The sequence below is a fragment of the Tursiops truncatus genome, chromosome 10 (genome assembly GCF_011762595.2).
Source record: "Tursiops truncatus isolate mTurTru1 chromosome 10, mTurTru1.mat.Y, whole genome shotgun sequence".
Lineage (NCBI taxonomy): Eukaryota > Metazoa > Chordata > Mammalia > Artiodactyla > Delphinidae > Tursiops > Tursiops truncatus.
The window spans coordinates 101,197,283-101,212,869 of NC_047043.1; the positions used below are offsets into that span (position 1 = coordinate 101,197,283).

Genomic DNA, 15,587 nt, shown 5'->3' on the forward strand with positions numbered 1-15,587 from the left:
GGGGGCTCATCACTGACTCTGACCACCAATATCTCCTCTACCCTTGGTTATCGAATACATGACACCAATGCTCCCATCACATCCTCACTCCCCCCATGTTCCTGGTGTATGGTTAATGATATCGCCAACCAGAGATCACTCTGATCACCAAGATCTCTGTGCCACGTTTGAATGACACCGTCTCCCCGTGACGTGTGCCACCGTCCCTGACCCTTATTATCATAATTTCTGCTCCCTGCGTCCCTGATGGTATTTGATGGTCACTCCCCGCAGCCCTCAAGTCCCCTGTCCAGGAGGCTCCCCTTCCATCCTCCTCACCCCCAGACCATGTGCCGGCAGGGGTCACTCGGGGCCGGGGGAGAGACGGGGGAGCGATGGGGGAGCATCCCTGGGACTCTGCCTCAGGACGCCTCTGCCCCTGCTGTGCCACTGCTACCCTGCCCGTGTCCTTTCTGTGGAGAAGCAGAGCAAGCAGGAACAGCTCCGGTGTGTAGCTGGGGGGCACTGCCGGCCCATCTCAAAGCGCAGGGGCCCCGGGCCCTCTCAGGCCCCCTCAGCAGCTCCCCTTCCAGCCCTTCCCCAGCTCATGGCGTTCTCGCCTCCCCTCCTGGCAGCCGTGGCCACAGCGAGGGCAGGGCTGGTCCTGCTGGCCTGCGCCCCGGCTCCTGACTGCAGGTGAGAGCGTCTATCAGATCGTGCACCCAAGTGCACACACGCGCGTGCCCGATGAACGCTGAGACGCCAGGCACTGCTCTGGGGGTGGGGACCACACGGCACACGAGACAAGCAAGAGTCTCTGCGCTCGGACAGCTTACATCCTAGGCCGTGAGCACCGCGGCAGCCCAGCGGGGCCTCTGGCAAACGGGCCTACCCGCCGGGCCCGAATCCAGAGCCCGGGCCAGAACCTGGAGTCCAGAGCTTAGAGACCCAGACAGTCTGCACCCCAGAACTCAGGAGCCAGAGGCCAAACACAGAGCACTGAGCGTCGCCCCCAAATCCAGAACCTGGGGCGAGGACTCTGAACCTGGGGCCCGGAACCTGGACCTCGGAATCCAGAGCTCAGAACAGACAGCCCAGAACCTGGGCCTTGGAGGCGGACCCGAAAGCCACAGCCTAGGGCGTGGAGCTCAGAACCCAGAACTGAGTACTGACGATGTGGACCCCAGAGTCTAGACCGTGGCTCCGGACCTCCAGCCAGAATCCAGAGCCCAGAAGGACCACACTGACAGCGGCCTCCCCTCGCGTCTCTATCACTCCCAGTCTTACTTCTTTCCTTCTGCGGGCCAGCGTTACCGGAGGAGCCCCGGCCAGGCATCGCGCAAGGTGCTCAGGTTCCGAAGAGCAGGGTGGCGACCGTCCCGTCCCTCTCCCGTCCCCGTGGTCATTCATGGGTTGGCGGTAGGTGCTTCCCAAACATCTGTTGAATGAGATCCACTCATTTATCCCACGAATGTTTACTGACCCCATTTGTGCTTGGCATTCGGGTGGGGGATGAAACATACAAAGATCCTTGCTGGGGCGCTGGTTGGGGGGGAGGCGGTGGGGGTCGGGGGGATGCCGCTGAGGAGCACGGGCGGCCTCCGGGAGCGGGGGACGCACACTGGCCCTGGAGGCCCAGGTTCAAGGCCCAGCAAGTCACTGCTGAGCAGTACAACCAGGGTCAGGGCTCCTGCAGCTTCTGTGCCCACCCCAGTGGCGATGAGTCCCGCAGCCCAGAGTCATTGTGCTGGCAACGGTTTCGATTCCGTGGCCTCAGAGCCCCCAGGTAGGGCGGGCGGGAGGCAGGCAGGCCTCTCAGGGCGATGGTGCCCTTCTGGCTCTGCGGGCGGCGCCAGGGTGCCCGGGCTGGGTTGCCCTTTGCTCCGTCTGTTTGCGCCCAGTGGGGCTGGCGGCCCAGGGCCCTTCCTCCCTTCCTGCTTCCCGGGCTGCTTCTTCCCATGTTCAGTAGAAGAACCCAACCCCCTGCTGTAATTCTTACAGACCAGCTCTGTCCCCCCCAAAGGCCCTCCTGCCTCCTGCTGACCCACTGCTGGGAACAGGGAAGGGAAAAAGCCTTCCAGTCCCCAAGGCCACAGAACGGACCCCACCCCAGGGGAACCGGGTTTGGGAGGAATGCCTGCATCCACCTCACCTGGGATGAAGGGAAGACGACACCACAGCGCTGTCCTGTGCTGACAGCACGGCCGGCACATCACAAGGCCACTGGGTTTGTTTTGCTTCTAGGCAAAATGACGAAACGATTCCAAACTTTATCTGGAAAAACTAACAAGACCAGCAGAACAAGTCAGAAAATTAGGGAAAATAGAGCGAGGGTGTGTGTGTGTGAGGGTGTGTGTGTGTGAGGGTGTGTGTGTGTGTGTGTGTGTGTGGGTGTGGGTGTGTGCGTGCGTGTGTGTGTGTGTGTGTGTGTGTGTGTGTGTGTGTGTAACGCTTTCTAATATTAAACAAGATTCTATGATCACAATTGTTCAAACCTTGTGGTTGTGCCGTCAGAATAAGTAGATCAATGGCTCAGGCTCGGGTAAGCCCGAAAGAGCCCCTATTATTTATAAGATAATGGATGATAAAGGAGGTATCCTGATCAATGCAGTGGGAAGGGTTATTCAATCCAGCGGTGTTGGAACACCCGGCGGAACAGCACCTCCCTGGGCGAAGACCTGCTCTGATCTAGGACCAGCAGCCTGAGGTCTGACAAAAATATGAATGAATGGCAAATGATTTTAAATTAGGAGATCCAGGGAGTTCCCTGGCAGTCCAGTGGTTAGGATTCCAGGCTTTCACAGCCATGGCCCAGGTTCAATCCCTCGTTGGGGAACTGAGATCCCATAAGCCGCACAGTGCGGCCAAAAAAAAAAAAAAAAAAAAAAAAAATTAGGAAATTCACTTAAAAATAGGTAGAAGATCTGGCCCGGAAGGGACTGTGTGTCTGCAGGGCCATTTCTGCATCTCTCCCCTCAGGAAGCCCTGTCTCTGTCTCTACCTGGCCCCTCTTGCCCAGGCCTGTCTGGGTCTCAGGGACACTGGGTTTGAGTCCTCAGGTCACATGTATTCTATTCCACATTCCAGATTTCTTAAGGAGTTAGTTTCGAAACAATCCACTGCAACCTACCAGCTGGATCACCCAGGTTGGTTCCCCAACAGATAAAATGGCAAAGGAACACTGCAAACCTCAAGGTTAAGTTTGTCCTTTCTAGGAACCAAAGAGAAAAAAGGAAAAATTGTTGAACACACAAGATGCCAAAGCTTCTGGAGCAGGGAGGGAGTGGTGGGATAATGGCTGGGATCACGCGTTTGAAATGAACTCTGAGATCACGATTCCAATTCCAAGACTTGAATGCTGAGTAATCTTCCAGATACCTTTAACAAGAAACTCTGACATAGAGATGTTCAGGACATCATTATTCACAAAACGGAGAGACTGGATACAACCCAAATGCTCAGAAAAAGGGCATGATGAGAGTACATTCACAGAAGACCTAAAGCAGGGACTTGAGCAGGCATCTGCACCTCTGTTCACAGCAGCACTGTTCACAGCAGCCAAAAGGTGGAAGCGACCCAAGTGTCCATCAACAGATGAACAGATAAAGAAGATGTGGTCCATCCATACGATGGAATATTACTCAGCTTTAAAAAGAAAGGAAATTCTGACACCTGCTACAACATGGATGAACCTTAAGGACATTATGCTCAGTGAAACGACTCTGACAAAAAGACAAATACTGTGTGATCCCACTTATTTGAGGTCCCAAGAGCAGTCAGATTCATAGAGACAGGGAGGGGGGAGGGGGAGCTAGTGTTTGATGGGGACAGAGTTTCAGCTTGGGAAGATGAAAAGGTTCTGGAGGTGATGGAGGTGACGGCTACACAACAGTGTGACTGTACTTAAGGCCACTGAACTGTGCACTTTAAAATGGTTAAAATAGTAAAATTTACGTTATGTGTATTTTACCACAATAAAAAGAGGAGACAGGTGAGGGAACTATAGGACATCCACGAGAAAGCCTTTAAAATGCCTCCCGAAGGTTACGCTCTTAGAGCCGAGTCACGGGCTACAAGCGTCTAACACGATGACAAGAGTCATTGCAGCATGTGGGAAAAGAACTGTCACCAGATGCTAACAAATGGTGACAGCTCTGTGATAGATGATTTCTCCTTTTCCTCCCCATTTTCCAAGTTTTCTGTAACGAGGGTTAATAGCATTAATGATAAAAAGTAATATTTAAAGATAATCCTTGCAAAATGGGAGATAATTTTGCAATTATGCAAACATGCAAAAACTCAAAATACAAAAATGCAGTACATAATAAAAAGACCCCCCCCCCCACACACACAGTCAAGAAAAAGAGAAAACCAGGCAAAGGATACAGACAGGTCCTTCCTAATAGACATGTAAATAAACACTTGATAAACATTTGGACAGCAGCTCAACCTCAGAAAGAATCCAGTACATGCACATTTTGCAAGGAGGTACCACTTTTTACCTCTCCTCCCAGAAAAATGGAAAAGGCCCGCCATAGTAGAAACAGCTGCTAGCATGTGCCATATGTGGGAATGCTGATCGAAATTCCAAGCTCTCCTCAGGTGCACTTCACAGAAACACTAGAAATAAAAGCTAAACTGCAGGGTTCTTTGGGGGGATAAAAAGCAAACTGCAGAACGATATATAATGTATGATTTTTTGTTTTAAAAACGTTTGTGTATGGGGCTTCCCTGGTGGCGCAGTGATGGCCGCTGAGCCTGTGCGTCCGGAGCCTGTGCTCCGCAACGAAAAGGCCACAACAGTGAGAGGCCCGCGTACCACAAAAAAAAAAAAAAAATGTTTGTGTACATATAGAAAAAAACCCGGGAAGACATATGCCTAATGAATAACAGTGGTTACTTCCGGGAAGTATGAGAGACCGGGGTGGTGAGAGGGTACTTTTCACTTTATAAACTTGGGCTAATATTTTAAGGTGTTATGTGCCACTTTTGTAATGTAGGAAATAATCATTCACAAAACCTTTTTTCTTTTCTCTGCCTTGTTCCTGGTTGGTCTCTCTCCCTGGGATGTTCTCCCCTTCAGATTTGCCGGGAGAACTTCTCTTCATCCTTCAAAACCCCAGCCAAAGATATGAGAGGAAGCCTTATCTGAAGTCTCCCTCCCCTCAGCCCCTCAGAGCTCCCTAGTTCCTAACCAATGTCACCGAAGGACAAGGCCTGACTGTGGGGCATACAGAGCTGCCTCTCTCTTGCTGTGCAGCCTTGAGCAAGTGGCTTAGCCTCTCTGAATCCTGACTCCTCACCAGTAAAACAAGACCACACTTTGCAGGGTTGTTACAAGGATAATATGGGGAAGGCAAAGGTTCCTCAGTCCTTGGAGAGCTCACCCAACAAGGAGGTCGCCTTCTAATGCCATTTCAGTCAGTGGGCTTCAGACTGAGCCCTGATGCCCGTCTCCACTCCTAGAAGCCCAGGGTGTTTGGGGACCTCTTTGTTCTTCCTTCCCCACAGCACCTAAGGCTGCCAGGGATGGGAGGGCCGAAGGGACGGCCCTGGCTGTTCAGCAGGTGCTTTCAGCATTTCCTCCCATCCGGCCCCCAAGTGGGCAGGGTGCCCTCAGATCATCCTCCTGTATAGCTGCGGACACTGAGTACAGGCAGGGCTGGGGCTCCCACTCCCTGGGACGGCTCCCCCTGGCATGCAGGCTGGAGTGGGGGCGGGGGTCTTCTCCCAGGAGACGGACGTGGTGGACCCAGCCCAGCGGCCTCCTCCTACCACTCCATCTGTCCCCCCAGCCCACACTGCAGGGCTCCCTAGGGGACCCTGGGAAAATGCCGTCCTTATTCCTTCTCCCTGCTCCTCCCCCCAGATTGGGCTGTGCTGACCTGGGGGGAGGGCTGTGATCCAGGTTTCCCAGGCGTGGCGGGGACGCTGGGACGGCCCCTCCCCTTCCTCAGAATTTAGGGATGCAGGGGACGTTTCTACACATTCCCTGAGCCCCCTTACACTGCCCAGCTCCACCCTCACCCACACAGCAGCACGCTGGCCTCCTCGTGACCCCCCCGGCTTCCAGCTCGTGCTCTGCGATCTGTCTCTTCAGCCATTGGGATCTTTCATAACCTTTTAATTTAAATTATGAAATATTTCAGATAGCCAAATATATAACTAACAATACAACAGCCCCCCTCCCTGACCCCGTACTGATTTTCTATTCTGTGTAAGAAATCCCCACAGGGACTTCTGGTGGCGCAGTGGTTAAGAATCCGCCTGCCAATGCAGGGGACATGGGTCCGAGCCCTGGTCCGGGAAGATCCCACATGCCGCAGAGCAACCAAGCCTGTGCGCCACAACTACTGAGCCTGCATGCCACAAATACTGAGCCCACGTGCCACAACTACTGAAGCGCATGCGCCTAGAGCCCATGCTCTGTAGCAAGAGAAGCCACCACAATGAGAAACCCACGCACGCAACAAAGAGTAGCCACCGCTCGCCGCAACTAGAGAAAACCCGCATAGCAGTGAAGACCCAATGCAGCCAAAAATGAATAAATACATAAATAAATAAAAATATATATATATAAAAGAAAAAAGAAATCCCAACAAACTCAGCAGCTTAGAAGCACACAGGTTTCTGTCTCACGGTCTGTGGGTCAGGAGCCTAGGCGCGGTGTAGCTACGGTCCCACGCGGCTGCCAGCAAGATGGAGACCAGGGCTGGGTTCTCATCAGACGCTGGACCAGGGAAACACTGATCGGCTGTCACGGCGGCTTCCTGCTTCAAAGCCAGTCAGAGAAAAGACTCTGCAAGAGGGACCAACATGACAGCTTATACAATGTCCTGTAGTCCCGGAATGACACCAGGCCCCGCTTCTCCGGGGGGGGGGGGGGGGCGGGGTAAGCCTAGAACTGGAACTACTGAGTCAAGGGACTCAGCACCCTCACACTGACAGGACAAGGCCAAGACTTTCCAAACTTCTTGTCCCAATTAACTTTCCCACCAGCAGGCTTCGGGAATTTCGCATCCTCACCACCACTTGGTCATTCATGTCAGCCTTTTACATTTTTACCAGTTTGTTGGGTATGAAGTAGTCTTGTTGTGGAGAGATCTTTCTGGAACATGCAACTGATCACGTCCCTCTCCCTCCCCCCACTTCAAATCTTCCCAAGGGCTCCCCACCCTGGGACACATCCAAGCTCTTGGGCCTGGCATCTGAGCCTCTGCAGCCCTCGTCCCCTCAGGCCCAGGCAACCGCTCGATGTTTCGAGGTTCTGACTTGATGAATTTATTAGGAAATAAACAGCCAAACAGGTCAGCCTTATGTTTGCAATGTTCACATGAAGGAAGCGAATGCCTTTGGCACAGAAAGCATGGATGCAGCATAACTGCACATCAAGTGATGATTCTGGGGTGTAGCCCAGGGTTCCTGGCCTTGCTCTGCTGACACCTGGCCTGTCGTGTGACTGCAGGAGTTTGGCAGCGTCCCTGGCCTCGCCCCACAAGATGCCACGAGCACCCCCTCCAAGTCATGACAATTCAAAATGCCTCCAGGGCTTCCCTGGTGGCGCAGTGGTTAAGAACCCGCCTGCCAATGCAGGGGACATGGGTTCGAGCCCTGGTCCGGGAAGATCCCACATGCTGCAGAGCAACTAAGCCTGTGCGCCACAACTACTGAGCCCACGTGCCACAACTACTGAGCCCGCACGCCTAGAGCCTGTGCTCCACAACAAGAGAAGCCACTGCAATGAGAAGGCCACGCACCGTGACAGAGTAGCCCCTGCTCGCCACAACCAGAGAAAAGCCCAGGCGCAGGAACGAAGACCCAACGCAGCCAAATAAATACATAAATAATAAAAATAAATAACATCAAATAATAAAATAAATTTATATAAAAAAAAGTGTCTCCAGTCATTGCAAATGGCCCCTGGGGAGGGAGCACCGCCCCTGTTGGCACCAGCGGTTTAGAAAAAGATGAATTCCTACTGCACCCAGGACAGTGCAGACTGAGAACGCAGACGTGTTTACAGTTGCACGAGGAACACCTTCCCCCCTGCAAATATTATGTTTCCCATGACTGAGGGCTTTGCGTCATTTGGAAAGACATCCGCTGTCTAAATCCAGGGCCCTTCATGTGAGTGAGGCTGAGACCAGTTGACCGCCCCATCTGAAAGGGCAGCCCTCTTTCTGCTTCTTCCTCACGGCAGCTCTCACTGCCTGACGTTAGATGAAACCTTCACTTGTCATCAGTTTCTTGTATCTTTCCACTAGAGTCAGCTCCGTAAGGGCAAGGCTCCATCTAGTGTGTTCACTGGCACATACACCTGCGGCACCTAGAAGAGTGTCTGGACCACAGCACAGGTGTGACAGGAGCACAGGAAACATGTGGGATGGGTGGGTGGGTGGAAGATGGCATGAATGTGTGCATACGTGTGCCGGCCCTCGCTCTGAAAGACGCTTCAGCTTCTTCGTTCTATACTTTTTCCAGGAAGACGTAGGAAGCCCCGCAACTCAAGCTGCAGAGGCCTGTGGGTGTTGGGGGAGCCCCTGGGGGTCGAATTCTCCTGGATGCTTAGGACCAGCTGTTGGAATTGGGATCAGAGCCCTTCCCAGGGCTGTTCCCGGCAGTGCTGGGCTGGGGTCTATGGCACTGTTGGCGGGTAGGTGAGAGCTGCTGCCCTGCAGGCTGGCACACGTTGGACCTTGGCGGTGGGGAGGGTGGTCCCACAAACGATGGCTTCTCTCAGGCAGTGAATGCCATCTGAGGCTAAATATGACCTCCAGAGACCATGTGGCCCACCCGCAGCGGGTGTTACCTGGGTGGGGCTGGAGGGTAAGGATGCAGGGGACCCAGTGGGCACCTGTCCACTGGCTGGGGGTGTTGGGCTGGAAGTTCTCCTGGAGGTCCTGGGGAGGAGAGGCAGGTCTGAGCCATGTCTGTGTTGGGACCTGAGCTGAGATCGTCCTGTTGCGTTTGGAGAAGACAGGCTGCCCCCCACTCCCCTCGCCTGTCTGGCGACCCCACCACCTGCCCGGTTCCCACCAGCCCACTAGCGTGTATGTTCCTCTACCCTTTTCCCATTCTTCCTCGGACCATCTGTCTACCAGTCCTCCCTTCACTCATCTGTCAGTCTGTCCTTCCACCCATCCGTCTAGCACCCCCCGCCCCCCGTTATCCACACTGCTGTAGTTAATTTACACCAGCAAGCTTCTCCTCCTTTCTAAGCTGTCCTCACAGCAACCCTATGAGGAAAATACTATGATTACCCCCATTTTACAGATGAGATGCGGAGACCGAGGCACAGAGAGGTTAGGTGACTTCCCCAAGAACACAGAGCTAGGAAACAGCCGTGCCGCCTGACAGGCCGAGCTCTCAACCTCCCAGTCTGTCCGTCTGTCCATCCACCTACCCCTGTAGCTGTCTATCACTCAGTCCCTTCACTCACCGGTCACTGGCCATCCAGCGGCCCATCCATCGCTGTCACCCATCCATCCTGAAGGTAATGCGGTTAGAGAACCAGGGGCCCTGAGGGGAGAGAAGGCCTGAACCGCCCATCTGGCTGGGCTGGGGTTGTCTGGGGGGTGGGGTGGGCTGCCCCAGGCTGGGCAGGGCTGCACAGGGCTGGGGGGAATTAGCCAAGTGACTGCCAGGATCATCTAATTAGGAACGCTAGTGATAAGCAGATAGGATCAGGGGTGATTAGAATCCTTTTAAAAAGCCACTCCATTAATTACAGAGACAGAGAGGGGCCTCTGGCTGCTCAGAATACCAAGTGGCTGCCTAATCGGCTGCCATCAGCTCACCCTGGGGAGAGCTCCTGGGACCACTGTGTGACCTTGGGTGTGCCCTGCCCTCTCTGGGCCTCCCTGTGCATCAGCTCAGGCTCTGCCTACCATCCCCTGCTCATCCAGGTCGTCTTTCTCTTCCCAGGCCGGGGCTTCAGGGTGGGCCAGGGAGGCTAGGCTGGCTGCCCAGAGGGGAGAAGCCCCCCGCTCCCCGCCGCGGCAAATGAGGGCAGAGAGGCTCAGAGAGTGAAAGTGATGGACGGCCAGCAAGCTGAGAGCGGGATGGGGCGGGGGGGGGGGGGGCCTGAGCGAAGGTCGCGTCAGCTCAGCCCTGTTCCTCTGGGCGGGCCCTGAGGAGGGACCCCAGAGGCCCCTGCCACTCCCACCGGTCTCTGTCGACACTTTCGCTGTAGGGCCTCAGAGGACACTAGTCCAAACCCCTTGCAGGAGGGGACGTCACCTCGGCATGCAGCCCCCGAACTCCACAGCACCCTTTATGGGGCGCTTCCCTTCCCCTCGGTAATGGGGAGGCTCTCCCCCCTCGGGGCCCCGTGGCAGTGAGGAGCTGGGGTCTGCCCCTCCCCGTGAGTCCTACTGGGTGGCCCCCCAGCCCGTCTCCATCCCAGCTGCCTCCTGCTGCCCACCCGAGAGGCCTCAGGCTGAGCACAGGACCTGCGGGCAGAACAGGGCAGGGAACCTGCTGAGGGGCTCCGGAAGCATCGGCGGGGCGGCCAGAGGAAGTCCTTCTGAGGGAGGCCAGTGGAGGTCAGCATGAGCCTCAGGCAGGGCGGGGGGAGGCCGCGTGGGTCAGGGGGAAGCCTCTGTGGGGTGCTCAGGCACCTCAACACCCTGGATCCCGTGTCTCAGCTTGTTGTAACCACCCACGCACCATCCTGATTACATTGTCGTCACCAATATCACATCCCCCCATTACTACCATCACCACAGCATCCAGCATCCCTGCATCCACCCTCATCCCCCCACGGTTACCCTCATCGCCACCACCACCACCACTGCCATCAGCACCACCACGACGGTCCCCACCTGAACCAGCATCACCATCACATCACTATCGTCACACCACCACTTCCACCACCACCACCACCACATCCCAACTCTGACATCACCTCCATCACCTCAACCAGCATCACCGTTACCGTGGTCACCGTTATGCCCATCGTTACCAGCACCATCACCGTCACCACCACTTCCATCCGCACTGCCACCATCCCACCTCTGACATCACCTCCATCACCACCTCCTTCCCCACCACCATCATCACCATCACCACTAACTGCCTCATTCTATCCCTGTCGTCACCGTCACACCGCCATCTCCACCACAGCCAGGGTCTGTATTACCATGACCACCAGCATCCTCATCCTTTCCATCCCCACCATCACCGCTGCCACCTTAACCTCAACAAATGTCCCAGTTAGCACGACCACCGTTTCTACATCATGACCAAACCATTATTATCACCACCACCTGCATCACCCCCGTTTCCACGGCAACCACCTCATCACCTTCCTCATCATCGCCACCATCATCTCCTCTATCACCACCACCACCACCCCCTCCAACATCATGCTGACATCACACCATCACCACTGCCTGTGTCGTCACCACCATCACCATGCCCACCTCCACCACTACTACCAACTTCATCTGAGCCACTGTCACCATGACCATGTGTACGGTTACTGACTGTGTAACAGGTACAAGGACATTTAACACAAGTTTCCACAACCACTGGGTGACCTGAGGGCATAAAGATCAGGGAAGCAAGTCGTCACTGATGGTCTCGGTCTTCGGCTCCAAAGTGGTGGATCTCAAGAGCTTGCCTGGAAGCTGCTAGAATCTCATGATATTCTGGGGAGCTCCCTCTGAATATCTCAGCCTGCAGCCCTGAAGCAGGGGTTCTCAGAGGGTCACCTAGAAGGCGCTGCAAACCTCTGGGTTTTCATCTGCCTGCAACTGCCTCTTTCTTTTCCACTTTCCAAATCTCATGTCTCTGCAGACTAAGCCGGAGCCACATGGGTAAGGGATCCTCCAGGGTGTGGAGGAGACCACAGCAGAGGGCGGCGGTGATTCTGAGTTAGCAAGAGACCATCGAGAACGCCACGTCTGCGGTGCCGTCACCACCACCCTCGGCACTCTTGCTCCGGCTCGGCGTCACTCCTGCCCCATGTCACTCCCACTAACACCAGCACCCCAACCGTCCGCACCATCACCACTCCCACCAGGAGCAACGCCACCCCCGCTTCCACCAGGGCCACCGCTGCCACCACGCCGTACTCAACCCGCAGCGCACCGTAGCTGCCCATTCTCTCTTCCAAGAGGACTGTGCCTCTCTGGGTGTTGTCCGGGATGTGCAGAACCTTCCTGAAGGAGTGCCATCCCCATTCCACCGACACTGGCCTTGACCACGTGATGTAAGGCAGAGCGACGTTCGTTACGTCCCAAGAGAAGTTCTAAGAGGCATCCCACACGTCTACCAGCTCTTACAGGCAGCCTCTCCGCCACGAGAGCTGCCCCCGAAGCCTGGGATCCGGGAGGGGAAGACGCGCCTGGGAGCCCTGGAGCCGCCCCAGCGGTGCTGACAAGTGAAGTGGGCGAGAACTGAGTGTCGGTCCCAAGCCTCTGAGCTGTGGCAGGGGTCCCGACCAGCACCACCACTGCCACAGCACAACAAGAGCTCCCCTAGCAGCCATTTCCATCCCTTCCCGTCACCTCCGCCATCTCCGTCAACAGCACCTCTACGGTCTCCGGTCCCTCCGTTACGTCGCCTCCTTTGTGGTCATAACCACCACCTCCACGAGTGGCTGTCTCCGCCGCAAGCAGGGCTACTGTCCCCACCAACACCCTCACCACCAGGGTCGCCGCCACCTCCACCAGCACCATCCCAGGTTCCGTCCTGCCGTCACCACGGCTCCACACCCCTCCGTTGCCCCCATCACCCCTGCTGCCGTACGGACGCCTCATCAGTCACCGCGGACGCCCCACCTCGTCACTCTCCCCTCGGCTGCCACAGTCAACCAGAGCACCGCTGCCGCGGAGAACCGCGTGTGTGGCCATCTTTCCTCAGCACCAGTGGACGAGCCTGGCGAGACCAGGTTCTAGCTATAGTGAGAGAAACATAGTTACAAACACACAGAACTATTTCCACCTGCAGCCGCGCCCAGTGGAGTGATTCTGCCATTCCTTTCCTCTACCAAGCGATGTGTGAGGTGTGTCAGCACGCGTGGGCGGATGGACTGGGGACGGAGGGCAAATCGCGCTTTTGGCCAGGGCTGTGCGGGTGACAGCATTTGTCATCTAGGACAAAGCGTCTCCAGAGTCTGCTTCGTACCTCCCAGCACGTGGGGTTGGTTAGAACACGCTGTCCCCTGCTCGGTGCCTGGAGCCCAGCAGCCATGAGTGCTGACGGAAAAGAAAAAGAGGGAGAATAACAGAAACGGATGAAGACGAGAAAAAGGAGAAAGAGGAAGGGAGGAAGGAGGGGGAGAAGCGAGAGGAAAGCTATCTCAGTTAAGACGCTAAGTGCCTCACCGCAGGGCAGCGTGTTTTCCATCTCACCTGGGGGGGGGGGGGAATGAGGTGAAAGGAGGAACAGGTGTTAATCAGGCTTGTTAATTGCTGTTTCTAAATATACTCCAACAACAGAACAAGAATTAAAGACACAGGAACACCTGGGTACAGCTGGGTACCTCGCACACACTGCTAGTTTTCTAGGGCTGCCACGGCGAACTGCCACAAACTGGGCCACTTGAAACAACAGAAATCCATCCCTGCACAGTTCTGGAGGCCGGGGGCCCCCAGTCAAGGTACCATCAGGGCTGCACTCCCTCCGGAGGCCCCGGGGGAGGCCCTGCCCCCCCGGTGTCGGGTGGGGGGCGGCTTCTGCGTTCCCGGCGCTGCTTGCCTCCGGTCTCTGCCTCCCACTTCATGCCCCAGCTCCGGTCTCTGCCTCCCACTCCATGCCCCCGCTCCCAGTGCGTGTCTGTCTCTTCTAAGGACTACTTGCCATTGGATCTAGGACCCACCCAGATCATCCAGGGCCAGCTCATCTCGAGATCCCTACTTTAACTGTATCAGTAGAGACCATGTTTCCTGATAAGAGCACATTCACAAGTTCTATGATTTGGGCAGGGACCTGTCTTCTGGGGGCCACCACTATACTCATTACCAACGCCGCCTATTTTTGTCACCAGGCTTGAGTGGAATGCCTCTTCCAATGTGCTGCCCACCTTGGCCTCAGACAGCCCTGGGTTTGCATCTCCCTCTCTCTCACTGACTTGCTGTGTGACCTTGAGTCTGATGCCGCATGTCTCTGAGCCTTATTCATTCAACAAACGTGTACTGATTGCCAAGCACCGTCCTAGACACTGAGGAACACCCCTGCCTCTGTGGGGCTCATCTCAGAGGATCTGATGGGATCACGGGGCACAAGCAGAATGAACTGAGGCCCCGAGCCCACCCCGCCCGGTCCCCCACTTCAGGCCCCTCACTCCACGCCAACCACCCAGCCGTTGGGCTAAGTGGACACACCCCAGGAGCCCTCACTCCCCTCCCTGCCCCCTGGCCCGTGGCCCACCTCGCCCAGCTCCTGCGGCTGGTCCTGCCTCTGCCCCCAGGGCTCAGCCGGCAGCTGAGGCTCGGCCACCTGGGCAAGGAAACGCCCCGCCCAGGGCTGATGTCACAAAGGGCCAGCCAGCTCTGCCTCTGCGGGGCCTGGTGGCCGGGTCCCAGCGGCAGTGCCCTCCCCTCCCCCTGCCCCTCTAGCGGAGGTGCTGGTACTATGAAACGGTAACCTGCCCTGGAGCCAGCAGACTCCAGCCAGGCCCCCGTCGAGGGACCCAGGCCGCCGCTGCCGCCCGCGCCCACAGGCCGCCCGGGCCCCAGGCCCGTGTCTCCTCACCGCCCCGGCCCTCGGCATGCCTAACTACTACGAGGTGCTGGGGGTGCAGGCTAGCGCCTCCCAGGAGGACATCAAGAAGGCCTACCGCAAGCTGGCCTTGTGCTGGCACCCCGACAAGAACCCTGACAACGAGGAGGAGGCCGAGAAGAAGTTCAAGCAGGTGTCCGAGGCCTACGAGGTCCTGTCCGACTCCAAGAAGCGCTTGGTGTACGACCGCGCGGGCTGCGACAGCTGGCGGGCCGGCACCCGCTACAGCAGCCCCTTCGACAGCGGCTACAGCTTTCACAACCCCCAGGACATCTTCCGCGAGTTCTTCGGAGGCCTGGACCCCTTCTCCTTCGGCTTCTGGGACAGCCGGCTCGGCAGCGAGCACGCGGGCCGGGGCCACGGGCTGCGCGGCGCCCTCTCGGCCGGCTTCGGCGAGTTCCCGGCCTTCGTGGAGGCTTTCTCGGCCTTGAACACCCTGGGCCGCAGCGGGGGCGGCGCCAGCCGTGCCACCTTCTCGTCTGCATCCTTCGCCGGCTCTGGCTCGGGCAGCTCGGGCTTCAAGTCGGTGATGTCGTCCACCAAGATGGTCAACGGACACAAGGTCACCACCAAGCGCATCGTGGAGAACGGGCAGGAGCGCGTGGAGGTGGAGGAGGACGGGCGGCTCAAGTCCGTGACCGTCAATGGCAAGGAGCAGCTCAAACGGCCGGACAGCAAGTAGGCTCCGCCCACTGCCTGTGCCCACCGCCTGGGCGATGCTTAATAAACATGCCGAGCGGGTTCACGGAGACAGCTGCCCGCTTGGTGGGGGGCGGGCAGCCTGGGCGCACCCGCGAGGCCCGGGGACGTGCCCAGCGCCTGGCGCAGGCTGACTTTGCGAGGACGCCGTTCAGGCTCGGGGGTTAGGAGCTCCCTGCGCC

At 56.8% G+C, this 15,587-nt stretch overlaps 2 protein-coding genes across 19 annotated transcripts in view; one reads left to right on the forward strand and one right to left on the reverse strand.

The window, feature by feature from the left end:
* Positions 1 to 15,587, reverse strand: part of EEFSEC (eukaryotic elongation factor, selenocysteine-tRNA specific) — a 207,980-nt gene that overhangs the window by 5,107 nt on the left and 187,286 nt on the right. For 4 of the 18 annotated variants that reach the window (XR_004528677.2, XR_012323941.1, XR_004528676.2 and 1 more), the window contains 4 exons: positions 9,419 to 9,498; positions 8,789 to 8,879; positions 3,110 to 6,778; positions 2,129 to 2,262 (listed from right to left, as the gene is read on the reverse strand). The gene's annotated coding sequence lies outside the window, so the exon portion shown is untranslated. Of the gene's footprint in view, positions 1 to 1,266; positions 1,418 to 2,128; positions 2,263 to 3,109; positions 6,779 to 8,788; positions 8,880 to 9,418; positions 9,499 to 15,587 lie in introns of those variants that run through there. The other 14 variants (XR_004528675.2, XR_012323955.1, XR_012323951.1 and 11 more) reach the window with 13 other exon arrangements.
* On the forward strand, positions 14,696 to 15,388 carry DNAJB8 (DnaJ heat shock protein family (Hsp40) member B8). Its single transcript, XM_033865545.1, has one exon. It carries the CDS (start codon positions 14,696 to 14,698, stop codon positions 15,386 to 15,388), a length of 693 nt encoding a protein of 230 aa, XP_033721436.1.

Bases quoted from the DNA above. Each gene is read 5' to 3' on its own strand.
- DNAJB8 (XM_033865545.1), top strand. From the start codon at position 14,696: ATGCCTAACTACTACGAGGTGCTGGGGGTGCAGGCTAGCGCCTCCCAG.